This window comes from Acomys minous, assembly GCF_964271855.1.
Source record: "Acomys minous genome assembly, chromosome: 2".
Lineage (NCBI taxonomy): Eukaryota > Metazoa > Chordata > Mammalia > Rodentia > Muridae > Acomys > Acomys minous.
The window spans coordinates 85,642,166-85,665,159 of record NC_140484.1 but is presented as its reverse complement, the minus strand read 5'-3'; the positions used below and the strand labels follow the sequence as shown (position 1 = coordinate 85,665,159).

The 22,994-nt window shown below is 52.8% G+C and overlaps 1 protein-coding gene across 1 annotated transcript; it reads right to left on the bottom strand.

The window, feature by feature from the left end:
• Nucleotides 1–2,445: 2,445 nt before the first annotated feature.
• GYS1 (glycogen synthase 1) lies at nt 2,446–22,644 on the bottom strand. Its single transcript, XM_084758945.1, has 16 exons — nt 22,298–22,644; nt 20,720–20,901; nt 19,043–19,234; nt 17,495–17,680; nt 17,105–17,249; nt 14,696–14,813; nt 14,239–14,359; nt 13,363–13,469; nt 12,371–12,430; nt 12,199–12,277; nt 8,789–8,902; nt 8,417–8,543; nt 5,911–6,006; nt 5,658–5,821; nt 2,923–3,003; nt 2,446–2,798 (listed from the first exon to the last, which is right to left on the bottom strand). The coding sequence occupies exons 1-16, from the start codon at nt 22,413–22,415 to the stop codon at nt 2,472–2,474; spliced, it is 2,217 nt and encodes a 738-aa protein (XP_084615071.1). The 5' UTR covers nt 22,416–22,644; the 3' UTR covers nt 2,446–2,471.
• Between the last annotated feature and the right edge of the window lie 350 nt (nt 22,645–22,994).

Below are 22,994 nucleotides of genomic sequence, written 5' to 3'. Positions count from 1 at the left end.
GCTGGTTGTTTTTCTGTATGTGGGAACATACCACATGGGAAAGAAGAGGGGGGCGCCCTACTTACTGTGTTCTGTGTGGATATCCACATGTGACGAGCGTGCCAGCATCTCTGCCTACACAGCAGTACCTGCCTTCTCCAGTGGCAAAACCAGGTCCCGGGAGTCTGTTGGAGTCATCTGTCTAGTTCTAAGTTTTGTTACTGTGCAGGAGACTGAAGAGGCCCCAATATGCAAGCTCAGAAGTGCGCTACACCCCTAACACTGAAAGGGACAGGCCAAACAAAACCAGGCTGGGTGAAGAAGATAACGAGTTGGAGCCTGGCTTCTGGGAAATGCCAGTGCATGCTGGGAGGGTGGAGCAAACTAGGGTCACGGGGTGTCCACTATATGCTGAGTTAGAGATGGGGGCCATCAGGGAGGATGTGAAACCCAGGGCTGTATATGAAGCCACAGGATACACCCCTGTCCCAGCTCAGCACCAAGTCACCGGGAATCTGAGGGTGACACAGGTGCACAGGAAGACACTGGAACTACAGCTTTCTAGCCAGGCCACTCCGATGGACCCAGATTCAGAGGGCCTAGGGTTTAGAGGAAGAACTCAGGCATACAGAGGCCACTGAGGTGAGAAGAGCCCCATAAAGTAGCCAGGAGGGCTGGAGAGATGGCTCAGGTTAAGAGCACTGCCTGCTCTGCCAGAGAGGACCTGAGTTCAATTCCCAACATGCCCTCTTCTGTCCTGCAGGTACAGAACTGTATATGTATTAATAAATAAATCTTTAAAAAAAAAAAAAAAAAAGGACCCAGGATTGAGAAACAGGATTTAAGTTTTTAGTCAGAGTCCTGGGGTTGGAAGCTGGGTTCTCATACTGTTGGGCCGACATTCCGCTGGGCTGCTTTCTCTTCACTTTGAGGCTGGGTCTCACGGAACTGCTGGAGCGGGCCCTAGAAACTCACTCTGTAGTCCAGCTAGGCTGTGGACTTTGGATCCTTTGCTGTGTGCTCTTGTGTCCGTCCCCGCCCCCCACCCACCCCACCCCCATCTTCCACGTCAGCCACCTTTCCTAACAGCGCTGGAATTGCAGAACAGCAGTTTGAGTCCTTGCATGAGAGAGAAGGACCATGGAGCATGTAAAAGCAGAACTGATGCCAGCAGGAAGCTGAGCTCCTGCAGGCCTGCTGTGAATCTGAGCCACCCTGGGGCATGTGGCAAGGTCCCATCTGTAAAAACTCAACTTAAAAACTACAGGATTACGGAAGAGAGGAGGAGGACCATCACACCACAGAAGGGCACGTGCAGCTGCAGTTGGAATTCTTAAATACAGGTGTGTATATATATATATATATATTTTTTTTCTTTCAATCTCTGGACACACTCCAATCACACATCTTCTGCCTTCCCCCCTCCCAATGCAAACCAAGGGCGCCAGGCAGGCCAGACACAGCACACGTGAGGGGCCTCTGCCCACTCTTTAAAGTTGGGGACAGGACGAAGCTTGCAGGCAGAAAGGCCTCGAGGTACACGTGGGGCTTCAAGAAGCCGTTGGGCTGGGTCTCTAGATCAGGAAAGGGGACCAGGGTGTGGCATAGTTGACAAGACCCCTGATTCAGGCACTGGGACCCAGAGCCCAGTGGTTTCACAGTGGGCTGAGCAGCTGTGGGGGTTGCCAAACATTCCGTCCTCAGCGGGGGCAGTCCCTAGAAGGGACAGTGGACCGAGGAGAAGAGTAAGACCTGGTCCTACTGTGCATGCCCCATTGAAGAAATGAACAGCACATCCCCAGGGAGGCTGACCTCGCAGCCTGGCCTGGCGTCCCAGGCTTGCTTGAAATGGAAGACCAAAAGCATTCAGTGGCTCATGTTGTTCTGCCTGGTCTTGAACTCCTGACCCTTATACCTCTACCTATGAGGTGGTAGAATTAACCCTCGCCAGGCTTCCGGCATGCTAGGCGAGCACTCTGCCAGCCGAGCTACCTTTCCAGCCCCTACCGAATCGTGTTAATCCCTGAAGTGTCCTAACTCTGAACTTGGCTGTCCCAGTTGCAGGGAGGCCATGCAGATTTCAACATGAGGTGGTCCCCAGGGGCGGGGAAAGGCCTGAGCATCACATACTCTGTATGGGTATAGGATCAAATAAAGAAGCCGCAGCCTGGAAAACAAGAAACCAGATGTCCTAAAACCTCTGGCATTGACTAACAGTGGCAGATTCCTGGCCTCTGGGACCCAGTCTAAGCCGGGAGACTCCAGACCAGAGCACGCAGAGAGCGTTCTGCAATCTGAGAAAGGCACTGCGGCGTGGAGTGAGGGGACTCCCAAGATTGGAGCCAGGGGCTGGAGTGTCTGAAACGGAGGCTGGGCTATGGACCACATTGGGTAGGGAGTTCCCACTCAGGGTCTGGAGTGGGGGTTCAGGCACCCTGCCATCTGCAAGAGAAACACAGGACAGACAGGGAGCGGAGTGGAGGGGGAGGAGCTTAGTTGCGCTCCTCGCCCAGGGAACTGGTGGGACTGAGTGGCTCGGTGGGCGTGCTGAGGGAGCTGGAGGGCCCAGTGTCCACTGAGTTGCTTCTCTTGCTCCCGCCTGTGGAGGAGGAAGAGGAGGCCCGGCGTGGCCACTCAGGTGCTCGGATGTTGCGGCGGTCCTTGGCGGCCTCTTCTTCCTCGTCATAACGCTCACTGTCTTCCCCCAGGGGTTCCTCCCGGGGCTCCTCCTCATCCTCACTCTGGTGTGGGCTGGAGTGTCGAGACAGTGAGGGTGATGGCGGCACGGAGGCTGGCCGTGGGTAACGGTACCCCTGGGTCTGCATAGCCCAGAGCAAGCACAAGTCAGAGTGAATGGACGCCAGCCACCGAGGTCCCTAGAGGTGTCCGCTGAGCGCCGCCCCAACCCATTCCTAGCCCAGCCCTGATCCCGGCTCTACTTACAGCATCTACCTCATGGGGCTCGTAGGTGAAGTGGTCTGGAAAGGCCTTGGCCAGAGCCATGTGTCGCGCAGACATGTAGTACTGGGCAGAAAGGAGGGCAGAATGGGTCAAGGGCAGCGGCTATACTCCCAACCACGTTTTCTTTTTCTTTCTTTCTTTTTTTTTTCGAGACAGGGTTTCTCTGTGTAGCCTTGGCTGTTCTGATCTCACTTTGTAGTCCAGGCTGGCCTCGAACTCACAGCGATCCGCCTGCCTCTGCCTCCCGAGTGCTGGGATTAAAGGCGTGCCCCACCACACCGCCCGGCCTTTTTTTTTTTTTTTTTTTTTTTTTTTTTGAGACAGGGTTTCTCTCCGTAGCCCTGGCTGCTGTCCTGGAACTCCCTCTGTCCCTCTGTAGACCAGGCTGGCCTCATACTCAGAGATCCGCCTCCCTGGCTTCCCGTGCCACTACTGCCAGGACACATTAAAAAAAAAAAAGGTCCACCCCTCAAACTCCCCGCCCCAATCAACACTTAGGGACCACACTAATCAGGGTCTCTACCTCTGAGCCACTCTGGTAGATTGTAGGTAAGGTCTACAAACTTAGCAGTGCTCCCAGCTCCTCCACCCCAACCCTGAGCCATGTCCCACCCCTGTCACTGGTAGAGTCTAGGGATGGGCCCTACAGCTGACCACATCCCCATCAATTACCGCCTGATAACTAGCCTCGACTGGCCTATACACAGCTTGGCTCTCCTGCCTCCTCACCAGCCTTCCTAGCAGCTGGATGACATCCTGGGCCAATAGGTACTGTTGGCCACACATCACTGTACCTTCTGTTTTGAGTTGGGAATATCACTATGTACCCACCCCCCCATCCTCCCAGACCTCCCCCACCTCCACCCCCCACCCCGCCCCAGCCGACTTTGAACTTTGAACCAGGCTCTATCTACTACACCTTTATGCAAATGAGCACACTGGGCAAACTTATCGCTCCTATGTAAATGTCACTATGTAAATGTCCCATCTGGGCTAAGCAAGGACAATCTTCTAGTCACACACGTTACTAAAGGGCAGGTGAGTTCTCAAATCAAGTACTGTTGTGGCCACACCCTCCATGCAAATGAGAACTTTGGCCAGATGCTAATTCTAGATATTTTGTTTTTGTTTCTCTGCATAGCCTTGGCTGTCCTAGACTCACTTTGTAGACCAGGCTGGCCTCGAACTCACAGCGATCCGCCTGCCTCTGCCTCCTGAGTGCTGGGATTAAAGGCGTGCGCCACCACATAGCAAGTGTCTTAACCACACACAACCATCTCTCCAGTCTTTCTTTCTTTTTCTTTTTCTTTTCTTTCTTTCTTTCTTTCTTTTTTTTTTTTTTTTTTTTGAGACAAGGTCTTGCTATAGAGTCTAGGCTGGCTTTGCACTCACAGAAATCCGTCTGTCTGTTGTCTGTCTGTCTGTCTGTCAAGTGCTAAAATTAAAGGCATGCAACCCCACACCTGGCCTTCATCTTGTTTTCTGAGATAGAGGCTTGCCATGAAGAGGAAGTCACTCTGTAGACCAGGCTGGCCTTGAACTCAGCAACTTGCCTGCCTCTGCCTCCTGAGTGCTGGGGTTAAAGATGCTTGGCCCTGCTGTACACCTCCAGGGACCGTAGTGCTGGCATCTTAAAACTGATGTGTATGGGTGTTTTGCTAGCATGTGTGTCTACGCACCGTAAGTATGCCCAGTGCCCACAGAGGCCAGAAGAAGGCGTCAAATCCCCTGGAAATGGAATTACAGATGGCTGTAGGCCACCACGTGGGTCCTGGGAATTGAACCCTGGCCTTCTGGAAGAGCAGCCAGTACACTTAACGACTGAGCCATCTCTCCAGCTCTGACATTAAGTTCTTTCTTTCTCTCTCTCTTTTTTTTTGTGTGTATGTATGTGTGTGTGTGTGTGCGCACGCGCGCGCGCATTGGTGTTTTGTCTGGGTTTTTTTTGTTTTTTGTTTTTTTTTTTTTGTTTTTTGAGACAGGGTTTCTCTGTGTAGCCTTGAGCTGTCCTGGACTCGCTTTGTAGACCAGGCTGGCCTCCAACTCACAGCGATCCGCCTGCCTCTGCTTCCCGAGTGCTGGGATTAAAGGCGTGCACCACGCCCGGCTTGTTTGTATTTTTGACTGTGTGAAAATGTCAGATCTTGGAGTTATAGACAGTTATGACCTGCCATGTGGATGCTGGGATTTAAAGCCCGGTCCTCTGGAGGAGCAGTCAGTGCTCTTAACCACTGAGCCATCTCTCCAGCCCCTGACATTAATTTCTTAAAGAGACAGCAAGTATTATAAGCAGGAGACCCTGCCCTATCTCCAGATTTTGTGGGGGTTTTTGTTGTTGTTGTTGTTTGTTTGTTTTGGTTTTTTGAGACAGGGTTTCTCTGTGTAGCCCTGGCTTTCCTGGAACTCACTCTGGGTTTTTGTTTGTTTGTTTTTGTTGTTTGGTTTTCGAGACAGGGTTTCTCTGTGTAGCCTTGGCTGTCCTGTACTCGCTTTGTAGACCAGGCTGGATTTGAACTCACAGTGATCCGCCTGCCTCTGCCTCCCGAGTGATGGGATTAAAGGCGTGCGCCACCACGCCCAGCTTCTGGAACTCACTCTGTAGCCCAGGCTGCCTCTGCCTCCCGAGCAGAAGGAAGCCTGCGCCACCATGCCCGGCCATCTCCATCCTCTTAAGACCACAGAACCAGAGGAAGGTGAGGACAGGAAGTCAGTCATACCCGGCCTAGGTACTTCCAATCCAACAAGTCTGACAGCCGCTCGGTGCGGTTCCGTTGGATGATGCGCTGTCGCCGGCTCTGCTGGCAGAAGCTGTACAGGAAGGAGGTGAGCTGCGAGCAGGAGTCGTCTAGGCTGCGGAACCTCCGATCAAGAATGTAAATGCCTGTACAGGTAGTGACCAGGGTTTGTTTTAAAAAACAAAACAAAACAAAAAACAGTCTGAATTGTGGTCCAGGACCCCCGTGCACTGACCATAAGCTGAGGGATCAGCGATGTGTTCCTCCATAAAGCAGCCGAAGCCGGAGAGGTTTGTGGAGATGCTGGGGATTCCCATGACTGTGCACTCCGCTGTAGGGCCGAGAGTGGGAAGGGCCAGCTCAGCAGCTTACTCCGTGAGAGATGTCTCTACATCGCCACCTGCTGGCCACCGAGCCCAGTGCGCCCTCGCGGCACCTGCAAGGGTGCGGAGCGCCTGCCCCATTTCTAGGAAGAGAAGCTAGGACTAAGAGAAATGAGTCCGCAAAAAAGTCCGAGGTGACGGGAATACTTATTTATAGAACACTCTATACACTCTATATGTGACGCTGGGCTCACATAAATAACTACTTAACGATCACGACACTAAGACACACCTTTCAGATTTCTCTGTGTCGTCTTAGCCGTCGTGGAATCATTCTGTAGACCAGGCTGGCCTCGAACTCACAGAGATCCGCCTGCTTGTGCCCCCTCAAAGTGCTAGGATTATAGATGTGCGCCACTACCAGACCCTGTTGGGTTTTTTTGTTTTTGTTTTTTGTTTTGTTTTTTAAATACAGGATCCCATGTGGCCCAGGAAGGCTCTGAACTCACTGTGTAGCCAAGGGTGACCTTGAACTCCTAACCCGCATATCATGAGTTAGCATTAGAGGTGTACATGCCAGCTGCAGTTACTTGGTCTGCTTTTGAGACAGGGTCTTACTGTGCAGCCCAGGCAGGCTGGGAAAGGGTGACTGGCCTGCCTCAGCTTCCCCAGCGTGCTGCTACCACACCCTGCTCAGTCTTTCTACTAGACGCAAGAAGAGGTCTCAGAGTGAGATATAATGGTAGCAGAGACCCCACAGTAGAACACTGTTGTCCAAGCATAACAACATGTGTGTGTTGTGTGTGTGTGTGTTTCTTCGAGACAACATTTTATTTTTAGAACAGGCTGGCCTCGAACTCATGAACCCACCTGCCTCTGACACCCTGAATGCCGGGATTAAAGGCGTGCGCCTCCACGATCATCACCATCATTTTTTTTTTTTAAAGATTTATTTGTGGGGTGCAGAGATGGCTCAGAAATTAAGAGCACTGGCTGCTCCTCCAGGGGTCCTGAGTTCAATTCCTGGCAACCACATGGTGGCTCACAGCCATCTGTAATGAGACCTGATGCTCTTTTCTGGCCTGAGGGTGTACGTGCAGGCAGAGCATTGTATACATAATAAATAAATAAATAAATCTTTAATTTAAAAAATATTTATTGGCCGGGCGTGGTGGCGCATGCCTTTAATCCCAGCACTCGGGAGGCAGAGGCAGGTGGATCGCTGTGAGTTCAAGGCCAGCCTGGTCTACAAAGCGAGTCCAGGACGGCCAAGGCTACACAGAGAAACCCTGTCTCGAAAAACCAAAAAAAAAAAAAAATTTATTATAGATGGTCAGATCTCATTATAGATGGTTGTGAGCCACCATGTGGTCCTGGGAATTGAACTCAGGACCTTTGGAAGAACAGCCACTGCTCTTAACCACTGAGCCATCTCTCCAGCCTCCATGACCATCTTAACTAGAACAGAGTAATGATCTGCAAGGGCCCCTCAAGCCTAGGACCTGTTGATGCCCCCTCAGAGAAGGGGGGCGGACATGAAACCGTCTCTGGAGATTCTAGCCATGCTTCCCTCCCAGAGCATGCCTATGACACCAGCACTCAAAGGTAGAAGTAGGAAGGTCAAGAGTTCAAGGTCACCCTCAGATACAGGCGAGCCTGAGGCCAGTTTGGGTTTTACAAAACACAAAGGCTGCTGGGCTGTGCTGGCGCACACCTTTAATCCCAGCACCTGGGAGGCTGAGGCAGGCCGACTGAAGCCAGCCTGGTCTACAAAGTGAGCGTAGGAAAGCCGTGCTCGGAAAAAACAGAAACAGCAAGCAAACAAACAAACATAGTAAAAACCAACCACAGAGGACTAAAAACCAAAAATAACTGAGAAAAGACCAGAGTTTTCCCCTCAGTGGAGGGGAATTGTAGACAAGCAATTACAGCTCATCACTCAGGGCTGAAGAGAGGTGAGGCGAGGAAGAGGAAGTGGAAAGTCACTGGGGACCGGGAGAGGAAGTGCAGCGGCTGCCTGGCAAGCACAGGGCCCGGGCTCTACAACCTGCACCGTATAAGCAGGTGGCAGGGGTGCAGGCTTGTGACCCCAGCACTCTGGGAGTGGAAGCAACAACAGGAGTTCAAGACCGGTCTTAGCTACCAGCAGGTCTGAGAGGCTTGGCAGCAGTGCGTGTGTTTTGGGGACCAAACATCAGCAAAGCGGAGATGAGGTCCTCAGTGACAGCACTGGAAATGAACACCACTCTTCCAGTCCCGAGCCCCGGAGACTTCCGTGTCACAAAGTCCACACACTAGAACAGGATGGGCCCTTACCATCATGCCCAAACCCAGGAGCCATGTTGGAGGTCCATGCCGGAATTGAACAAGACACCCGCCTCCCAGCAACTCTGCCGCCCCCTCACCTCCTGCACTCACCCGGCGTGTAGCCCCAGGGCTCATAGTAGGAGGGGAAGACCCCAAGGTGACAGCCACGGACAAACTCTTCATAGTCCACTGGGAGCAGGGGGCTTGTGGAAGAGAGGAACTCTGGGTGAAAAATGACCTGTGAACAGAAGGGAGGGCCTTAGCTGTATCCTAGCCACCTAGAGTAGGCCAGAGAGGGTAGTACACTACTCTAAACACACACAGCAAGTCGACAACAAGCCAAAGACTTAAACTTAATACACTTGGCTTCAGAAGCCAGGGTTCCTTCTAAATAGGGAGCTGAGAAGTGTGATGTCTGTGGAACAACCCTTTCCCTCCCCCCCCCCCCCCCCGCCACACCCAACCGACGCTGCCAGCCCTCACCTTCACGCGGTCGGCACTGCTGTTGAAAAGGCCAATGCGACGGATGGTGGTCAGGATGGGGTCTGAGGAGTCATCCAGCATGTTGTGGGTGCACACAGGGGGGAAGGACTGCCGCTGTAGAAACCACAAGGGAGGTGGGGGGGGGTCACGGGAGGGTCAGGAGATTCACCGCTCATGGGCTACAATGGCGCCACCAGCAGAGGTCAACACACTAAACACAGGAGCCCAGCCTTTTCCCTTTAAATATCACAAGCAACCACCGGGCAGTGGTGGCACATGCCTCTCTAATCCAGCACCCGGGAGGCAGAGGCAGGTAGATATCTGTGGGTTTGAGGCCAGCCTGGTCTACAAAGCAGGACAGCTAAGGCTACACAGAGAAACACTGTCTCAAAAAACAAAAACATGAACAAAACCACACCAACAACAAAAATCCCAGCTAAATTGAGGCAGGGGCTCCATAGATTAAGAGGAAGTGTCTACACTTAGCTATAATACTCTTGTGTGTCCCTAAAGAAGCCTCAAAGAATCTCACCGAGCTGGGCGTGGTGGCGCACGCCAGTAATCCCAGCACTCGGGAGGCAGAGGCAGGCGGATCTCTGTGAGTTTGAGGCCAGCCTGGTGTACAATGAGGGTTCCAGGGCAGCCAAGGCTACACCAAGAAACCCTGGCTTGAAAAAATCTCACAGAGAAGGAAGCAACCACGTGACTTCACCGCCATCTTGGCTGACATAACCATTTACCATAAACCAGAATGACAGTTGAATGTTGACATACACACCCACCCCACAACACCTCAGGAAATAAAGCCCCAGGAATTTTAAATGCCCCATAGACAAGCGGATAGTTATGTCTACGAGGTAGCAAGCTGCAAGGACAGCTGGGAGTTGTAATTTTCTTATGGAAATTCACACTTTATCTTCACCACTACCACCCAGGGAAGGAAAGCACAATTCTAGGAGTCATTGCTGCAACACAAAGATGGACTGACAGGCAACCCCAGCCTTTTCTATCACGAAGAATTCATTACAGCCTAGCATTGGCGGTGCATCAGGTTCAAAAACTACAACTCCCAGCAGCCCCATGTTAGGATTCTTCATGAATGAAGCCAGGTACCTCATTGTAGAAATATTTTGCCCAAAAGGACAACCTTCCTCATTAGTGCATGTTAACTGTCTAGAATCCAAAATCCAGCCACACCAATGCCAACCATAGGCGCTAAAGTCCCTTGACCCACAGGAATTGAAAGAACTAACTCCCAAAAGCCTCATGGGCAGTCAGTCAATATGTGCTAAATGTCCCAGGGACTGATGGGAGTTGTAGTTCTCATTTTGTGAGCCATGTCTTCCTAAATAGTTTCCATCCATTTAATTCCAATCTCAGGAATCAGAGGGGTCTATGGGAAATACGACACAGCAAGAAGCCGGGACCCGGTAGTGCACATCTTTAATCCCTGCACTAGGAAGGCAGAGGTAGGTGGATCTCTGAGTTCAAGGCCAGCCTCTTGTACAGAGCGAGTTCCAGGACAGCCAGGACTAGACAGAGAAACCCTGTCTCAAAAAAAACCAACCAACCAAACAAACAAGCCAAATGACACAGCTGTGGGACAAGGAATGGTGGCCCTTGAGTATTTCTTTCTTTCTTTTTTTTTAAAAATATTTATTTATTATGCATGCAGAATTCTGCCTGCATGTACACCTTCAGGCCAGAAGAGGGCACCAGATCTCATTGTGGATGGCTGTGAGCCACCATGTGGTTGCTGGGAATTGAACTCATGACCTCTGGAAGAGCAGTCAGTGCTCTTAACCGCTGAGCCATCTCTCCAGCCCAGGCCCTTGAGTATTTCTCCAGGAAACACTAGCTATATTGGCTTACCTGTCTCCCATGACCTAAAGGCTCCTGTAAGTACCGGTCTCAGCAGGCCCGGGGGCGGCAGAGAAGCCAGTGTGTGATAAAGGTCAGGGAGATGGGGAAATAGCAATTCTTCCTGATTCTTTTCCACTAACCCGAGAGCCCGTAACTCCCAGCATCCGCTGTGGCAACTGCCCAACGTGTTCCAGAAACGGAAGCTATCACCTGGTGGGCCTCTGACCTCCTTGGTGAACTACAGTTCCTGGAAAGAAATGTACCTTAACAGTGAGCAGCCTCCACATCACAGCAGATCGCTGTGAGTTTGAAGCCAGTCTGGTCTACAAAGCGAGTCCAAGACAGCCAAGGCTACACAGAGAAACCTTGTCTCAAAAAGACAAAAAACCAAAACCAACCAAACAACCAAACAACAACAAAAAACAAAAACAAACCCAAAAAAATGAAAACCATGGGGCTGGACAGATATTTCATTGGTTAAGAGCGCTGACTGCTCTTCCAGAGGTCCTGAGTTCAATTCCCAGCAACCACATGGTGGCTCATGGCCATCTATAATGTAACCTTGTACCCTCTTCTGGCCTGCAGGTAAACAAGCAGACAACACTGTATAAATAATAATAAAATTAAAAATAAAAAATAAAAAGAAAACCATAACAAAACACCATCACCAGCAAAAAACTTACCTTGGCCTATTTCAGCCTCCTAAATAGGCACTCCTTGCCACCTGTCTCTGATCTAAGAGCCCTGACCTAAAACCTTTTGGGATGCAGTAACTTAAGGAAATCCTGGTTTTCACCAAGCAAGACTAGAAACACCATCAGACAGCATTCCAGATCTGCTGTTGAGATTCTCCCCTTTGCTGCACCCCGTTTATTATTTGTTTGTTTGTTGAGACAGGGTTTCTCTGTGTAGCCTTGGCTGTCCTGGACTCGCTTTGTAGACCAGGCTGGCCTCGAACTCACAGCGATCCCCCTGCCTCTGCCTCCCGAGTGCTGGGATTAAAGGCGTGCGCCACCATCACCCGGCACTGTGCCCCTTCTTAATTTAATGTCTCCACCAATGTATTTTAAAAGTGCCTTGATTTATTACTTTCCTCACTTTTTGTAATCATAAAAAGTCACAAAACCGTTCCTATGTTGGAACATGGTGACCTGAATCTGTGTTCCTGGTCCATGGCCCTACTTGGCTCAAGAATAAACTTCTCTACCCTCTTTGGTGTGGAAGTTGTGTTTTTTTACGTTGACATTTCTGTGCATCTCAGAATTCGGACCTCTGTAAGCGCAACTATCAAGGGCCACCAAAGAGAACAGAACTTAGCTGGGCGTGGTGGCGCGCGCCTTTCATCTCATCACTCGGGAGGCAGAGGCAGGTGGATCGCTGTGAGTTCGAGGCCAGCCTGGTCTACAGAGTGAGTCCAAGACAGCCAGAGCCACGCAGAGAAAACCCAGTCTCGAAAAACAAAACAAAAAACAAACAAAAACAAAAAACAAAAACGAGAGAGAATAAAACTCCCAGAAACCTTTGCGGCTCAGAGGTGCAGACCATACCTGAGTGGCAAAGATGGCTCTCTTCATCATGGTGAAGTCCTCCTTGTCCAGCATCTTGTTCATGTCTGGGAGACTCCCTCTGCAGGGGAGAGGAGGGGAGGGGCATGTGGGAACAAAGCGCTGGGACAGGTCGGGCTACCCATAACGGGGCGGATGGGGGCCGGGCACTCACACTAGTAAGGATTCATAAAGCTTCCTCCCAAATTTCTCCTTCACTGTGTTGGCTGTGTCCCTGGACGGGAGAGAGGGGAAGATCACACAGACACCAACCGCTATTTACAGTCAGGTAACCGAGCAACGGGGCAGAGAAGCCAGAGGACGGCGCACTGGGAAAAGCTGGCTCCTTGAGATGGGACGCTGGGAACAGGTGGCCTTTCCTCTCCGACTTCAGTGTAAAAATAGAATCTTCCTCAGAGGAGCCTGAGGTCGGGAGGGAGCCCAGCACACCGAGCCTTCCAGAAATGTCAGCTATTATTAGGGGTAGGACGGGGCTCCGACAGGGCGATGCTAGGCCCTGTTTTATAAACAAGAGGAACAGTGTTCCGAGAGAGGAACATCCTGGCACACAACGTCGGAAAGGCTGTCATCCTACTGTCCCATGACTCCGAAACCTCCCAAGGCTGTGGCCCATGTCCTCCTGCCTGGGACATGCTGATCTAGCCACACTGGGATTCCCCTTTCTCTTCCTGTCCCTGGCCCCTCTATGCCTCCAAGCCTGGCCTCAGGATGCTGCCTAGTATGACCTCGAACTCCTGACCCTTCTGCCTCCCCTCCCCACACCTGGTTTATGCAGAGCTGGGACTGTGAATACTGAGCAGTCTCCCAGCCGAGCTGCATTCCTGGCTTTCCCTTCCCAGGGCGTAGGGCAGCGCCTGCCTTCAGAGACTGGCGGACGATGACGGGATGGGTTTCAGAGAACAGCAAGCCGGCCCAGTGTGGATGCAGTGGTTCGGCTAAACACCAGGGAAGGCCACAGCTGGTGGCAGAAAGCTTACTGTATGACATCTGCCCTGATCACGTGCGCACACTCGTCTAGCCAGGCCAGATGCTCTAAGTGACAAGTTCTCTAGGAATCCTGATCACGTCAGAGATAGACACAGAGAGATAAGCCCAGGGACCCAGCACATCTGGGGCGCACAGGGTCTTGGGCCAAGCACTGCTGACCATAGCTGTTTGCGCACGGCCTGGCCCTTCAAGGTCTCCACGTTGAAATTGTTGGTCCGAGCCGGCATGATGAAGAACGCCACAACGGTTTGCTCGCTGCCATTCACCTGGGACAAGGGAGGAGAGGGACGTCAGGATGCCGGACTCAACCGTGCCACAAGAATTACGAGACTTCTGATTTTCTTTTTTATGTATAGGAGACTAAAATCAATGTCTCCTGCATAGGCAGGGGCTCCACCACTGAGCCACACTCCCACGTTCTCACTGGAGGATTCTAGGCAGGGGCTCTACCACTGAGCCACGCCCCAGCCCCTCACTGGGGGATTCTAGGCAGGGGCTCTACCACTGAGCCACGCCCCAGCCCCTCACTGGGGGATTCTAGGCAGGGGCTCTACCACTGAGCCACGCCCACAGCCCCTCACTGGGGGATTCTAGGCAGGGGCTCCACCACTGAGCCACGCCCCAGCCCCTCACTGGGGGATTATAGGCAGGGGCTCTACCACTGAGCCACGCCCCAGCCCCTCACTGGGGGATTCTAGGCAGGGGCTCTACCACTCAGCCACACCCCAGCCCCTCACTGGGGGATTCTAGGCAGGGGCTCTACCACTGAGCCATGCTCCCAAATCTGTTTTTATTTTGATATGTGATCTCAAAACCACCCAGGTCAATCTTGAACTCATGCTGTAGACGAAAGCTGACTTTAAAATGTCACTCCTTCTGTTTCAGCCTCCCAGGGACAGGGACGCTAGGCATGTGCCACGGCTCTCACTTCTGATCCCTCTGGGATGCTCTGCTCTGCTCCCACCCAAGGCTTCCCACAACCACCTGTCTTCTCCTCCAGCCCCCCCTCCCTCTGTTCCGTGGACCAGGCCTTACTCTGAGCAGATAGTTGAGCCGGGCCAAGGCCTCCAGGAACACATCAGCTCCCTTGTTGGAGAACTCGTAGCGGCCAGCGATAAAGAAATACAAAGTCTTGTCTAAGTTGAAGTCCAGGTGCCTAAAGAAGCCAGAGAAGAGAGAGAGTGAGGCCCCAGCTCCTAAGCCCGATATGAACCCCACAAACCCCAAAGCGCAGGCATCAGAGTCGCAGGATTTTATCCTTAGACGGGAATTTACTGTAATACGCATCCCATGGCTCTAGACATCTAGAAATAATGGAGACCATGGCTGTCCCGGGGCCGAAGGACCAAGGAATCCAAGCCCTCCACCTCTTCCCTGAGACTCGGACGTCTTCTCTCCTTCAGAGCTTGGGGTCCCGAGCACAGGGCTTCTCCTCAGACCCAGGAGTCTCACCCCCACCCTCCTCCTCTCTTGTGCCTGCCGGCCCACATACCCATAAAAATGGCCACGCACGAACTCCTGGATTCGAGCTTTGCTCTGCGCATGAAGGTTCTGGAACTCGTGCATAGCGGAGAACTTCTTCACGTTTAGTCCGTTGGGGGTGACGATATCTGGGATCGGGGGAGAAGGTCTCATGTTCCCTTCCTCAGTCTGGTCACCGTCACCGGCGACTAGAGGAGGGAGGCAGCGTTCCTCACAGCCCCACTGTGTCGGTGGCCCTTGTGTGACCCCGGCTCCATGGTGACTGACTCAACTCTGCTACTTGGCCCTTTTCCTTCTTCTCCTGTTTTAGGATTTATTCCTCTGTTTTATGTGTTGGTATTTTACGCAGGTGTTTGACCTACATGTATGTCTATGTACCGCGTGTGTGCCTGCTGCCTGTGGAAGCCAGAGGAGGGTGTCAGGTCTCCTGGAAGTTGAACTACAAATGTTTGCAAGGCATGTGTGTGCTGGGTTCTGGGAATTGAACCTGGGTTCTCCGGAAAAGCAACCAGTGTTTATACACTCAGGCGCGTGCACGCGCGCGCGTACACACACACACACACACACACACACACACACACACACACAGAGGCAAACAGACAGTCTGCCAGATACTAGGAGTTTTTTGTTGTTTTGTTTTTTAAAGATTTATTATTATGTATACAGTGCTCATTATTATGTATACAATATTCTGTCTGCACATACACCTGCAGGCCAGAAGAGGACACTAGACCTCATTATAGATGGTTGTGAGTCACCATGTGGTTGCTGGGAATTGAACTCAGGACCTCTGGAAAAGCAGTCAGTGCTCTTAACCTCTGAGCCATCTCTCCAGCCCTTTTTTTTTTTTTTTTTTAATTTTTCAGACAGAGTTTCTCTGTGTAGCCTTGGTTGTCCTGGACTTACAGACCAGGCTGGCCTTGAACTCACAGAGATCCTCCTGCCTCTGCCTCTCTAGTGCTGGGATTAAAGGCTTGCACCACCACTGCCCAGCTGGTAAATGTTTTAAAAAATTACGAGGGAGGAAATGGTTGAGTCCTTAAAAGAGGCATGACGCTAGACAGTGTATTATGTATGGGCCAGGTGTGATGGCGGAGGCTAATAAAGTACCCTCAGTTCAGAGCTACCCAGTGAGACCCTGGCGCAAAGCAGAAAATAAAAGAGAAAGGGAGCGTGTATCCTGGGAGAAGCCGAGCAGTAGTGGTATTTCTAGTTCTTGTTTCAGAGTGGGAGAAGGACAGATGAAAAACTGCACCTCCCAGAGTTCCTAAGTGCACCAGGTCCCGGTGCAGACACCCACAGGCTCTGGAGAGCTGGCTGAGGGGTTAAGAGCACTGGCTGCTCTTCCAGAGGTCCTGAGTCCAATTCCCAGCAACCACATGGTGGCTCACAACCATCTATAATGAGATCTGGTGCCCTCTTCTGGCCTGCAGGTGTATGTGCAGATAGAGCACTGTATACATAATAAATAAATAAATCTTTAAAAAATAAATAATAAACAAATAAAATTATAAAAGCTAGGCATGAGTAAATGTGTCTGTAACCCTATACTGGGGGTGGGAGAAGATAGGTAGATCCTGGGACCTTAAAGACCCTAAAGTAGGCAGGAGAGATGGCTCAGAGGTTAAGAGCACTGACTGCTCTTCCTGAGGTCCTGAGTTCAATTCCCAGCAACCACGTGATGGCTCACAACCATACCATCTATAATGAGATCTGGTGCCCTCTTCTGGCCTGCAGGCACACACAGGAGCAGAATACTGTATAACTAATAAATAAATCTAAAAAAAAAAAAAAAAAAAGACTCTAAAAGCAGTGACAAACTCAGGTTCCATGAGAGACCCTGCCTTAGAAGGTGCAAGGGCTAGAGATACAGCTCAGCAGCCGAGAGAACTTCCTGTTCCTGCAGCACCCACTGTGGATAGTTAACAGGGACACACACATATACATAAATAAAAATAACACAAACCTGTAAAAAAAAAAAAAACCCAACCCGGTAGACGATGAGTCACTGAGCAGATGCCCGACACTGGTTTCCATACACACAGGCATGGAAATATAAAGCAATGTATACAACACACAGTTACAACAAACCAACAAAAGATTGCAACCCTCGTGAGGTCCCAGGGCCAAGTTTTAGGAGCAAACCCAGTTCCAAATTTACTTTGCTTGAAAGTAAAGGCCACTATATCTGCATTTCTTCCAGAAGGTCAGCATATAAGTTACGTAGCTGGAAGATTAGAATAAAAGAAACCAACGGCTCCCGTTATCCTTTCAGGCTTCATCCATCAGTTACCACCTCAACCCGGGACTTCTGGGAGTCGCTGTTCTTTTCTCCGTGGTAAAACAAAACGGGTATACTAGGCTGGGCGTAGAGGCTCTTACCCCATCCACACGTAGGGACCACACGCTCCGACCCTACCTGGTTTCCTCTTGAGGAGATGCTGAGCCTCAATGGCGGTGATCTGGGACACCGTAGTGAAGACGTGAGCGCAGTGGGCGGCTGCGCGCTCCATGCAGTAGCGGTGGTAGATCTGCCTCTCCCCGGCTTCCTTGTCAACGTTGAACTGGGTAGCGAAGGAAGCCAGGGTTAAGAGGACCAGGGTCTGAGGGATGCTGGGATTGGCAGCTGCGCTCTGAGAGGCGGGTCTGAGGGAGAAGGGATGGGGTGTGCACTCCCCCCACCCCTCCCCCAGTCTGATGGCAGAAGGGCTGGGAGCCGTGGGGACTCTGAGGAGCAAGGCTCCCTGCCAGAGCTTCGGGCTACCCTGAAATACTTGTGCCTCCCACAACACCCCCAGCCCCAGCTCACGGTCTCCAGGTTGTTGTAGAAGTCCACGGCGCCGGCACACAGATACCGCCCCAGCAGTGTGGCGTGGGTGGTGAAGATGGTTGCCACCGGCAGGCGCCGGGCACGGCACAGACATAGGCCAATGCCTGCCAACCACTCGTGGAAGTGGGCAACCACGTAGGGCTTCTCTTCGTTCTGGGCCAGGAACTACGGGGCAACAGGGACAGGGTCACTGCGTTTCCACATGTCACAAAAGGAACCAGCGATCAGGAGAGGTAACCACTGCCCTTCAGCACAGAGCAGGCAGCGTTGCCTCAGATGAAGGGGTAAGGAACACAACCCAAGTCAGGCCAACCGGCTGACCTCATTCCCAGGGGCTGATGGGAATTTGCTGTTTATTTGTCTTAGTCCTAGTCACAACTCGAGGAGACTTGTCTGTCTGTCTGTCTTGTTTTGTTCTTTCTTTCTTTTTTCTTTTCCTTTTTTTTTTTTTTTTGGTTTTTTTTTTTTTTGGTTTTTTAAGACACGGGTTTCTCTGTGTAGCCCTGGCTGTCCTAGACTTGCTTTGTAGACCAGGCTGGCCTCGAACTCACAGTGATCTGCCTGCCTCTGCCTCCCGAGTGATTAAAGGTGTACACCACCACGCCCGGCTTTGTATTGTTTTTTTAAATATTTATTTATTTATTATTATATATACAATGCTCTGCCTGCATATACCCACAGGCCAGAAGAGGGCACTAGATCACATTATAGATGGCTGTGAGCCACCATGTGGTTGCTGGGAATTGAACTCAGGACCTCTGGAAGAACAGTCAGTGCTCTTAACCTCTGAGCCATCTCTCCAGCTCCTGTTTTTTTTTTGTTTTGTTTTGTTTTTTTGTTTTTTGAGACAGGGTTTCTCTGTGTAGCCTTGGCTGCTCTAGACTCACTTTGTAGACCAGGCTGGCCTCAAACTCACAGCAATCCACCTGCCTCTGCCTCCCAAGTGCTGGGATTAAAGGTATGTACCACAACCACCCGGCTCCCAAACATTTTTTAAAACTCCTAGACCGTGTGCAGGGTGCAGAAACCCCAAACTCATGATTCTGAAACCAACTCAAGATGGTAAGTCTCAAATGCGCTTAGAAGTAAGTGATATCAAACTAGAGGGCCACTCCCAGAATTCCTCCCTGGAGGCAATGCACAGCGTGTTTGCACCTGGAAGATTAGAACAAATTGATGCAGCCGGGTGGTGGCGGCGACGCAGGCCTTTAATCCCAGCGCTCGGGAGGCAGAGGCAGGTGGATCGATGTGAAATCGAGGCCAGCCTGGTCTACAAAGTGAGTACAGGACACCCTGTCTCGGAAAAAAAAAATAATGATGATGCTAAGGTGGGCACTTCCGGTCTCAGGCGGACACTTCCGGTCTCTGAGACAAGAAGCTAGCCTAGGGGAGGGGCCCATGTCCCACCAAATCAGAGCTGATTTTTGGATTAAAGGGCATACAATTCCCAGAATGCCTAGGGGTGAGGATGACAATCCTTTCAAGTGTGGGTACAAGGGGCGAGGTGGGGTCTGTGGTAGGGCCTACCTCACCCAGGAACCAGGTGGTGAGGAAGCCAAACAGGACGGCATCATTGGCCTCGCGGTCGTACCAGGGTACCCCGATGTTGCAGGTGTCCCAGAGCTCACCCTTCCAGCGCTCCAGGGCCCAGGCTGAGGCCCCCACATCCAGGAGCACCACTAGGGGTCCCCCCTCGATCAGCCAACGCCCAAAATACACCTGGGTACAAAACATAGGGAGACTCAGAAAACCCGCACTTTTGGCACCGCTGTCTCACTCACCGCCTCAGTTCCCGAGAGCCTGGGAACCGAGAGCCGCTGATTGACACCTCCCTCATTTGTGACCCTGTGGAACTGCCACCTGCTATCTTTCTCCTATTCCCATCAGCCCCGTTTCGTAATCTGTAGTCACATGTCTAACTGCATTTTTCTTTTTTTGAGACAGGGTTTCTCTGTGTTAGCCTTGGTAGTCCTGGACTCGCTTTGTAGACCAGGCTGGCCTCGAACTCAACATCCATCCACCTAGCTCTGCCTCCCGAGTGCCGGGGATTAAAGGCGTGCGCCGCCGCCACGCCCTGCGGAGACGGCACTTTCTTCCCCCACTGCCTCGGTCCTAAAACTTGAAGTTCTAGTTTCAGCCCCCATCAGCCGCTTTCCTCCTGAGACCACAGGTACGGCTGCAGGCCACGGAGCTCGCTGATGTGTCCTAACCTGGCTTCATCCGGCCAGATCCTCGCTGGGGTACCCCTCCCCCTCCCAGCTGTTGTCTGCCCTTTTGCTGGGAGGGGTCTATTCTTAGGAACAGCTGCCTTGGGGGAGGGACGTGGCCACTCGGGGTCCCGTAGGGACATGGTCTGGCCTGGCTGGACGCTGGAGCCCACCCCAAACGTCATTTTTTCTTTCTTTCTTTCTTTCTTTTCTTTTTTATTTTTTATTTTTTTGAGACGCAGTTTCTCTGCCTTGGCTGTTCTGGAACTCACTCTGTAGACCACCAGGCTGGCTTCGAACTCACAGAGATCTGCCTGCCTCTGCCTCTCCAGAGCTGGGACAACACGCCCTTCCCCTCCACCCCCCCCCCACCTGCCCCCTACCCGTCCCAGCCCCCCCACCCCCACTTCTCTTTATGGTTCTTAGGAAGGAAACCAAGGACCACACTCTGCAGGGGCTGCACCACTGAGCCACACTCCCCTCCTCTCCTTAGTCCCTGGTTCTGCCCATCTCCAGCCACCATTCCCCGACTCTCCTCTCTTCATCTGTCTTCCATCCTTTCGCCAGTCTCGCTGTTGTTCTTTTGGGTCCTCGGTCCTTCTCCGTCCACCCAGCCTTTCAGACATCTGGTACCCACTGGCCTACTTCACCAGATCCTATACCTGTCTACCCTTCCCCTCCCCCTCCCCCCCTAGGTCTTCTGGGAACTTGCTATGCATAGCTATCCATGGCTCCTGTTTCCATTCCACCCTTCCTTTTGTTTGTTTGTTTGTTTTTTCAAGGCAAGGTTTCTCTGTGCAGCCTTGGCTGTCCTGGACCCACTTTGTAGACCAGGCTGGCCTCGAACTCACAGCGATCCGCCCGCCTCTGCCTCCCGAGTGCTGGGATTAAAGGCGTGCGCCACCACGCCCGGCCCCCTACGACCCTTTCTTCAGCTGTAGCTAGGCCCCTGCTGGCAGGCCATGTCCCCACCCCCTCGGGCAGGGCTGTGACCCACCTTACAGCCCTTGCTGTTCATGGAATCCAGGGTCCTCTTCAGTTCAGGAGTCGGGGGCTCCAGCAGCTCCACCTGCGTCCTCACACCCTGCTCCGTGTATGGCCCCACTAGGTAGTAGTTGTCACCCCATTCGTCCCCCGTCACCTTCGCCTTCGTCTGCAGCACAGTGTAGATGCCACCCACTGTGGGCCAAAGTGCAGAAGGACAGACAACCCCACCATTGGTCCACAGCGTTGAGACCTGGGGGCTGGGGGGGGGGTGGGACGGGATGTGTGCGAAGTGTTGGGGCAGAAAGACGGGCCCACGCTTGGGGATCAGAGAAGGCAGGGGCTGGAGGCCTGGGCTGTGGTAAAGCAAACCTGAGGGGAGCCATCTTGGGTCTGCAAAGAGCGGGGACTGAGGCTAAGATGCTGAACGGGGAGCGCGCCCCAGTTAAGGCTCCCGGTCGTGGGACGGGAAGGGCCCCAACCTAGCCTGACAGAATTCGGAACTAGAATACAAGGGTTACAGAGCCAGGCTGTGAAGCTCCCAGCTTTCGGATGCACTGGGGGGAGAGGCACAGGGTCCCGTTCAGCTGCCCACTGTCGCCTTAAGGAAGCTGGAAGTAAAATTCCTCACCTGGGGTGGGGGGGGAGAGGTGCTGACTGTGCTCACCCTGGGCTGGGGCACAGGCGTGCTAGGCCCTGCCCCCTCCTGTGACCACACCTCAGATTTAGGGGGCTGAGTCCTCAGCTTCTTCGCCTGGAACCAGCACCCGGGCAGTACACACCCCCGAGTCTGCAGACTGCCATCGTGCTGCAAGACCCAGTCTCTTGTCCCCCAAGATCCAGAGAAGGAAACACTCAGCTCCGACCCAGCCCAGCTCCTGGGGATTTCAGGCGAGCTTCCTCATGAGCTAGAAGCTAGTGGTCCCAGACACCCATACATTAGCCTGCGGCCTGTGGGTCCCTCCCATCCTGGGGCCCAGCCCCTGACCAACTTAGGAGTTCCAGCATTCCCATCCCAGCGTGCAAGGGGCGAGAGGCACAGAGAGGCACCTCTCCACTCAGGAAGCCATGGCTCAGGGCCCTGGGCGCCTTCAACCTCGGCCACTCGAGTTCCCAACTCTTTACCACCTTAGAGATAAGAATTTCAAGCCCCTCTCACCTTTACACCGAAGGACTCGGGTCCGCTACGCTTCCTGAAAAGTCCAACTTTTTTAAGAGCATTCTTTTTCTAGACCACAGAACCAAAAGGTCCGGGGCACCTCATTCAGCTTCTTCCCGTTCAGGGTCCCAGGTCTCCGGGCCCTCGAAAATCTCCCTCCAAGACCCAGGAATCCCTCCTTAAGCGCCCTCTTCCCTAGATCGCGGGACCTGAAGTCTCCTTCATCTTAGAGCTCTTTCTTCCCTTCCCCCCAGGGCCTAGGACGTCTACTCCAGCCCCTCCGCAAGGACACAGAAGTCATGGGCGCTTTTCCCAGGACCCAAGAGTCCTCCACGTAGCTCTGTCCCCGTCTGAATCGGAGTTTCGGGGGGCTCCCCTTCCCACATCCTCGACTGCCCTCCTCGATCGAGGGACCGACGCTGGCGTTCTCACCCTTGTTGGCCACCTCCCAGGCCACCTCGAAAAGCACTGTGTTCTCCGGGTCGAACTCATCCTCCCAATCTTCCAACCCTGGAAGCGAGGACATGGAGAGACTGCGGCTCAGAGGCATGGCTGCTACGGGCAAGGGGGACTTGGAGCACCGAAAAATGGAAAAACCGGAGAGGTCGTCTGGGAATGCCACCAGACTTGGTGACCGGTTAGGTTAGCGGGCGTCCCACGGGAAGCTTGCAAGGCGCTCCGCTTCCTATTGCACGACCGACCGCACCCCCGCCCCGGGAGCGCCCCGATTCAGGTAGGCTTGCGCGGCCACTCGGAGTGGAGCGGGCAGCTGCAGTGAAGGCTCGTGGCCGCCAGGGGGCACTGCCCACCCTGAGGCTCTAGCACGATTGGTTCGCGTCTGGGGGGGCGGGGACTGCTGCGCCTTCTTATTGGAGGATGCGTCCCAGTTTCTTTGGCCTGAGCCTCCCGGGGAGCTGCAGGGGGCGGGGCTTGTTGCTACGCAGCGTGGAAGTAATTGGAGAATAGAGCTGTCAATCTCAGCTTGCAGGCCCCAATTTGGTGAGGAAGGGTGGATAGGGAGGAAAGCGATCGTGGAGGACGTGTGGTTGCTACAAAAAGTGTTCTGAATTTTGCAATCGGACTTAGCGGTTGCCGGGGGAGGGGTTGGGGGGGGAAGGGAGGCTCGGGG